The 8,424-nt window shown below is 41.7% G+C and overlaps 1 protein-coding gene across 1 annotated transcript; it reads left to right on the top strand.

Moving 5' to 3' along the window:
* Positions 1-1,540: 1,540 nt before the first annotated feature.
* On the top strand, positions 1,541-1,918 carry LOC308093666 (leptin receptor overlapping transcript-like 1; the record flags this gene model as incomplete). The annotated part of the gene is made up of 1 exon (XM_080439994.1): positions 1,541-1,918. The coding sequence occupies one exon, from the start codon at positions 1,541-1,543 to the stop codon at positions 1,916-1,918; it is 378 nt and encodes a 125-aa protein (XP_080296120.1).
* Between the last annotated feature and the right edge of the window lie 6,506 nt (positions 1,919-8,424).

The following is an 8,424-nucleotide window of genomic DNA, read 5'->3' on the forward strand; positions in this document are numbered from 1 at the left end:
CGCAACACGTTGTGAGCTTGTAGATCGACTATTTTCACTTTGTTATTTTGTTTTTCTAATATTAAAACTAGGAATGTTTTTTTGGACGTACAAGGTTTCCACCCGACGAGGGAAGGGACATGGAAAAGGTCTACTGTAGGAGGAGATGAGAAGGGCCATGGGACTGACTTTCAGTATGTATGTACCACGAATACAAGAACGCCCGCCCCAAAACACGCTCGCCCCGGGTCAATTCCTGCGACCTCGGAACGGTCGCCACCAGGTAAAACATAACCTCAGTAAAACTATGCCTAAAACCTAACCTTATTCACAAACACAACCTCAGGAAAACTATGCCTAAAACCTAACCTTATTCCTAATCTTAACCTCAGTAAAACTATGCCTAAAACCTAACCTTATTCACAAACACAACCTCAGGAAAACTATGCCTAAAACCTAACCTTATTCACAAACACAACCTCAGGAAAACTATGCCTAAACCTAACCTTATTCCTAATCTTAACCTCAGTAAAACTATGCCTAAACCTAACCTTATTCCTAATCTTAACCTCACCCTAAATATATTCCTAATCTTAACCTCAGTAAAACTATGCCTAAACCTAACCTTATTCCTAATCTTAACCTCAGTAAAACTATACCTAACCCCTTATTCCTAACCTTAACCACGGTAAAACAAATACAAGAACCACTGGGGGCAAGCAGTCCACAAAAACAAATGGGGCGATTGTGTTTTGGGGTGAGTCTTCCGGTTACCTGTACCACTGGCTACCAAAGTACCACTGTATCTGCACTACAACCACAACCAAACCTTTTAACCCATTAAAGGGGAAGACCACTCATTTTCAACATTGAACTATGTCTTTAATACACCTTAGAGCTGTTGTGTGGAAATAAGAAAAAAGTCCCCCCCCGCTCTATGTTGCCTAGAACTGGATAATTGATTGAGGTCATGTGATCAGTGACATACGCACGGTGTACTTTTGGCTGAGGGGGCGGAGCCAAAAGTACACCCTGCGTATGTCACTGATCACATGATCTCAATGTGTACTAGTGTTATATTAACTGTACAATATGTAAGTACATTGAAGATGGGGAAAGAAGCCTAGGTATTAGCCAGAGCACTGATCAATAGTCCGTGGTAAGTTTGGAGGCAAATGGAGTAATCGTGTACTGACCAACCCCGGACGTACATTGGTGGTCATCACTACTATAATTGAAATGACCACCAATGTACGTCCGGTAGTGATGATGATGATGATATGATATAATAGGATAGGATAGGATAGTAGTAGGATAGGATGGTAAGAATAATTAAGGACCCCTTCTCCCCTCCCCCAACCCATGTGTATATGTCTGTCTGTCTGTCTGTCTGTCTCTTGTTATGCCCAAACATGGAGATGGCTGATGCCATAGCACTGACGTCATAGAGGGCTGACATCACCGATGTCAGCCATCTATTAGTGGGCACTGCGGACGGAAGAGGAACTGTTGTCAGTCCGTGGGCTTCAGGCAGTTTGAAGCGATCACAGAGGTGCAGAAAATGACCGAGATCAAGGCCCTGATCGGCTTGTCTTTCGGAGGCGCTACGGGCCTCATGTTCCTCATGCTGGGGTGCGTGTACTACACCTACTGGCCCATGCTGCTCCTCATCTTCTACGCCTTGTCTCCGGTCCCGTACTGCATCTCGCAGAGGGTGGCGGGCGACGCGGACGCCCCCAGCAACGCCTGCAGAGAGCTGGCCATGTTCTTCACCACGGGGATCGTGATCTCCGCCTTTGGCCTGCCCACCATTTTCGCCAGAGCCGGCGTCATAACCTGGGGGTCCTTTGCGCTTCTGCTAACAGGGAATATCGTCATCTTCCTGACCACGCTGGGGTTCTTTTACGTCTTCGGCTCCGAGGAGGAATACTTCGGTTAGCTAGCACCACTTAAAGCCACACCCCGGCATCCATATTGTGAGGAAAGCTTCCACAGACAACGTCGATCGGCTATTTTCAGTGAAAGCTTGCAAAAAACTGAACATACGCTGGTGTAGAGCCCTGAGGGACTCCGGTCAACCATATACTGTAGGGTTTAAATGGCGTGAACGGTAAATGTTGAATTCAGTAGAACCATTATTCAAATTGCTGTGTGCATTGCATTCGCCCATTTACACACCGACGGCAGAGGAAACTAATGCGAGGCACCAATGATTCTCAACAGGTTTTTTTTTATTATTTCAAGGACCCCCAGTTTGATGTGCATTAGGCCACGGGACCCCCATTTCACACCATGTTTCACCTCTGGGACCCTAATCTACACTGTAACAATCCTCAGGGTCAGGGTTTAACACTGAGCCATAAAAGTCCATTTGGACCCATGGTGGTCCTATGACCAAACCATTCACACACCGACAGCAGAGGAGACCATGCAAGGCACCAACCAACCTGCTCAACGGGAGCAGTTAGGAGTTCAGTGTCTGGCTCAAAGACTTACTCGACGCTTACCCAGGGGGAGCCGGGAATTCAACCGGCAACCTGCCGAGTCCCAAGCAGCCTCTCTACTTCCTGAGCCATTGCCTCCTTCCTTGTGTTAAAGGTATAAGGTAGTTTTTTTTTTGGTTAACGTAAGTGTTAAATAGCTCTATATTCTGATAGTACTCATTGCTATCGACTGTTTGTTCAGTAACAGGAGTCACCATGTCTCTCCAGCTCTTTAATAAACATAAAATGCCTTTTCAGGTCGGGATAACAATTTTATCCAATCAGGAAAGATTGAACAAGTGCAATTGGAAGTGATGACACAAAGAAATGAGCAGAAACAGTTGGAACTGGAACACTATAAAAATGAAGCTGATAAGTGGGTTCTCTCTCCTGATTGGCTGACATTTTGCAACCCACCTGAAAATGTATGTTCTGTTTATTTAAGAGCTGGAGAGATGGAGGGGAAACCCCTGTTATTGAACAAACTCTAGCAAAGATTACTATCAGAATATAGTGCTTTAACCTTTTAACAAAAAAAGACTTGTTTTAACCAAAAATATCACTTACCCTACCTTTAAGGGATAACATAGTCATTCTCAGGACCACACTGGAATTATCTTCGGGTTTGGTTGTCTGCCCTGATGGTACAGTTCTCATTGTGAATAAGTGTTGCTGCTTTCACACCTGGACATTGTATTAAAGCAAGTGATTTATTTTTATTTTTTAGCTAAAATAAATGTTAAATATCTATACTAATCATTGCTATAAGAGCAGGGAAATATATTTTCAGGTTGGCATACCAATTGCATCAAATCATGACAGAACGGGATACAGGCTATAAACAAGTAAAATAGGCTGTGATGGAACAATACATACATACATACATACAAACATACATACATACATACATACATACATACATACATACATACATACATACATACATACATACATATACATTTTCTGATCTGAATAAATAAGGAGACCCCCGTTGCTGAAGAAACAAACACTCTATAGCAATGAGCAGAAAGAAAAAGAAAAAACTTTGGATAGTCCAATTTGTTTGTGCTTGTGCGATAGCTCATTCAAACTCTGGCACGGACCCAACAAACAAACTCTGGTCCGTCAGAAAGTGTGGGTCTCCGTTTGCTTCCAGGTGCACCAGAGTTCACTGGAGATGAAAATGAATGCAATCCGACCGTATTGTGGATTGTTGTAGTGGTCATGTGACACACAGGGTTATCAGCGCAACAGCTAGCAGCTGTTGAAAACAGTCAGGTAGCGTAGCAGCGGTGGGAGAATGCTTGGTGTAATGCAGTCAGTCGTTCCCAATTTCTTTTAGTTTTTTTTCTTCTTTTTTTAAAAGAAACCTCCTCTTTGATATTTGATATCGTCGCGTAAACAGTTGTCTAATGAATAGTTGAAAGCCCTACAAGCTCATTGTGAGCTTGTAGATCTGCTATTTTTAAATGGCTGAAATGTATATAGGGCTGAAGTGGTTAGTGTATACTCTATAATAATAATCCAAATCTACAAAGTAACTTGTAGTTTTAGTTAAAGTTTTCAAATAATTGTAGTGGAGTAAAAGTATAATATTTGCCTCTGAGATGTAGTGGAGTAGAAGTAAAAGTACAGAATTTTGGGAATACCTTATGGCTAATTTGCATACGCGTAATATATTCACGATGATATGCAAATGAGCCATGCGGTCTTACTCTGCATGCTAGCCATGTCTTTGCTTAGCCTGGTAAACACCCCCTCCCTCCGGAAATCTCATTTAGCAAGCTCTGTTACCGTCATGGATGAACTTCAACCAGGTGTTTGCACTTTTCCCTTACTGCTTCATTCATCTACATAAACGTTCATATTTCAATATAAAGGGCTGGCCATGGATGTTAGAATTATGTTCGGGCCCTCAGAATTACCCGTATCTTCCGTATTGTTCAATAAAGAGCATTTTAATCCGATTGGTGGCCATTTTCTCATAGAGTTGCAATTCACCTTCCAACCGATAAGGTCGCGATGTTGAAAGCTTATGGAGAAAAATGGCCACCAATCGGATTCAAATGCTTTTTATTGAACAATACGGAATATACGGGTACTTTTGAGGAAACGTACATAATTGCAACATCCGTGGCCTTGGGGTGAGCACTTTATATTTGAAATCTGAACGGGTTTACTCTATCAGCAGCGTGGTTTCTCTTGGGACACGGATTGGCTGTCTGTGGATTCGGGGAGGCACTGTAGCCTACCACAAACAGCAGATCGCAGCATGACGCGTTGTCAGCTTGTAGATCGGCTATTCTCAGTGAATGTACCCCCCGGATGCTGGTTATAGTGAAAAAAAAGAAAATAATAATAAAAAAAGAGAGAAAATCTCAAATAGATTTGGCGGACCCCCTGTACTGTAGTAACTATGAGGACCCCCTTATGAAGACCCCTGCTCTAGGTTAACATATGCTATGGTTTAAAACATATGTCTTAAACCATAGCATGTTACCCTAATATAATGTTGATACACTAACTCATAAACTCTTTTAGTTATGTTGTGATAAATAGCCTACATCATTGTGAGCTTGTAGATCTGCTATTTTCAAATGGCTGAAATGTATATAGGGATGAAGTGGTACATATGTTCTGTAATAATAATCCAAATCTATCAACTTAACTTAAGTTTTCAAATAATTGTAGTGGAGTACAAGTATAATATTTGCCTCTGAGATCAGATTTAGTGGAGTAGAAGTAAAAGTACTGAACATTGGAAATACTTGGAAAACAAACGCCAGCCATGGATCATATGACGGTCGTCTGTTACCGTCATGGATGAACTTCAACCTGGTGTTTGCACTTTCTCCCTTTTTGCTCCATACATCTATATACACGTTCAAATTTCAAAAATAAAGTGCTTAGCTCATGGCCACACATGTTACAATTTAGTACGGGCCCTCAATAAGTACCCGTATTTTCCGTATTATTCAATAAAAAGCCACCGATCGGATTAAAATATCCGATCGGTGGCCATTTTCTCATAGAGTTATAATGTACCAGAGTGCAATACACCTCCCAGCCGATGGGGTCACGTAGTTGAAAGCATATGAAGAAAATACGGGGAAAATGGCCACCAATCGGATTAAAATGCTTTTTATTTAACAATTCAGAATATTCGGGTACTTCTGAGGAAACGTACATAATTGTAAAATCCGTAGCCATGGGGTAAGCACTTTATATTTGGAATATGAACGTTCATGTAGATGTACGGACCAAAAAGGGAGAAAGTTTAAATACCAAGTTGAAGCTCATCCATGACGGTCACGATATGACAGTCATGTTTCAGGGCTATAAACTCGAGTCATACATGATCGGTTTCGCTGTTCTCAAATAGATTACCCACAATAAATAAAATACTGGAGCACAGCCTGGGTACTTTGAAGGCAGTAAGCTAATCAAAATAGAAAAGATTGTAACTTCCTCTTGCAATGAACAGCCAACTAATTTCCAAATGGACTGCAGGTTATGTAAAAAAAACGAATACAATTACTAGATCATGATGTATCATGTACCATGGAATGACAAAAGAACAAGCTGACAAAGTGTAAAAATCAATCAAATCAATCTTTATTTTTATTTAATCCTTTCTGTGCTGTTTCATGCTCCTCCTTCTTCCTCATCTAGGAATGGGGTCTGGGAGTTGGGGGAAAGATTTAACTGGTCAGTGAAACAGTACATCCAGGACCGAGATTGGCCGCTGCTCAAGCAGTGAATGACGGGGGCGGGTCCGGGAGTTGGGGGAAAGATTTAACTGGTCAGTGAAACAGTAAATCCAGCAGATAATTAAGGACCACAAGCAGTGAATGCAGGACCGTGATTGGCTGCCCAGAAGAGACAAAGAAGTTACTGCAGGCGCCACCGTGCCAATGGAACACAACCTCTTCTTACATTACAGACATCTGGCAACTGGAGATTAATATAAAACACTGGCCTTCAACTATAGAGTTGGATTTTCAACCGTGGAGGCCATAATCAAAGAGGTGTGTACTATCAAACCATGTGGAATTACCCAAATTGCGTTGGAGCGATTGATGGGAAACACATAATAATTCAAGCCCCAAAAAACTCTGGCTCATTATTTCATAATTATAAAGGGTCCTTCTCCATTGTCTTGCTGGCTGTGGTTGATGCCAGGTATCAATTCAGAATAATAGATGTTGGTGCATATGGAAAGAACCCTGATGAAGGTAGCTTTTGTTTTTATTTGTTTTTTTTAATCCTATGTAGTTGACCTTGTATTTGAACTGTACTTTCATGTGCTTTTTTCTGCAAACTTCTAAATAAAGTATTCAATCAATCAATCAATCAGGTACACTGGCATCTTCAGCCTTTGGCCAGGCTCTGTTGCACAATGCCCTCGACCTTCCACCATACACACCTCTTCCAGGAGCTACAGAAGTAATGCCCTTCGTCTTTGTGGGAGATGAAGCATGTCCCCTGCGCAGGTTTGTTTCATGTGACTTTTAAGGTGCATTGTTTTGCTTTTAAATTGATGACAATACAATTATCTCTCTATCTATTTAGCTGATGAGGCCATTCGCGAAGCCATCCTCTGGGCTGCTGTCATTAAAGCACAGGATACACAAGTATCGACTGTCTCGAGCCCGGAGGATGGTGGAGTGTGCATTTGGTCTCCTAGCTGGACAGTGGCGTGTCTACACAAGAGTCCTTGGTGTGTCACCTGAGGTTGCGGAGGATGTGGTGAAGGCAACCTGCATTTTGCACAATTACCTCCGTTGGCACTGTGATGATGAGCAACACCCCAGCAAAACAGCTATGAGTGCTGAGCCTTTACCTGCAATGCAGGACATAGGCCAAGTTGATGACAACAGCAACTGAAGCTCTGGCTCTCAAGAGAGAACTTTGCCACCTACTTCTCCTCCTCTGCCAGTGAAGTGATTCTGTTAACCTTGTAGTGTGATCTGTCTCACCTGTCTGTTCCTCTGTCGGTCTCTCTGCCTTTCTGTCTTTCTATTCCAGCCACTCCCATATTGCATTCCATCTCACTTCAATCCCAGTTACTCACCTATCTCCTCCTTGACCATAGCTCACCTGTGGCCACTTCACTAATCACCTTGTTGCCTATATAAATGGACTCCCTTTTTGCTCCATACATCTATATACACGTTCAAATTTCAAAAATAAAGTGCTTAGCTCATGGCCACACATGTTACAATTTAGTACGGGCCCTCAATAAGTACCCGTATTTTCCGTATTATTCAATAAAAAGCCACCGATCGGATTAAAATATCCGATCGGTGGCCATTTTCTCATAGAGTTATAATGTACCAGAGTGCAATACACCTCCCAGCCGATGGGGTCACGTAGTTGAAAGCATATGAAGAAAATACGGGGAAAATGGCCACCAATCGGATTAAAATGCTTTTTATTTAACAATTCAGAATATTCGGGTACTTCTGAGGAAACGTACATAATTGTAAAATCCGTAGCCATGGGGTAAGCACTTTATATTTGGAATATGAACGTTCATGTAGATGTACGGACCAAAAAGGGAGAAAGTTTAAATACCAAGTTGAAGCTCATCCATGACGGTCACGATATGACAGTCATGTTTCAGGGCTATAAACTCGAGTCATACATGATCGGTTTCGCTGTTCTCAAATAGATTACCCACAATAAATAAAATACTGGAGCACAGCCTGGGTACTTTGAAGGCAGTAAACTAATCAAAATAGAAAAGATTGTAACTTCCTCTTGCAATGAACAGCCAACTAATTTCCAAATGGACTGCAGGTTATGTAAAAAAAACGAATACAATTACTAGATCATGATGTATCATGTACCATGGAATGACAAAAGAACAAGCTGACAAAGTGTAAAAATCAATCAAATCAATCTTTATTTTTATTTAATCCTTTCTGTGCTGTTTCATGCTCCTCCTTCTTCCTCATCT

The sequence above is a fragment of the Gymnoscopelus braueri genome (genome assembly GCF_963280865.1).
Source record: "Gymnoscopelus braueri genome assembly, chromosome: 10".
In the NCBI taxonomy this organism is placed as follows: domain Eukaryota; kingdom Metazoa; phylum Chordata; class Actinopteri; order Myctophiformes; family Myctophidae; genus Gymnoscopelus; species Gymnoscopelus braueri.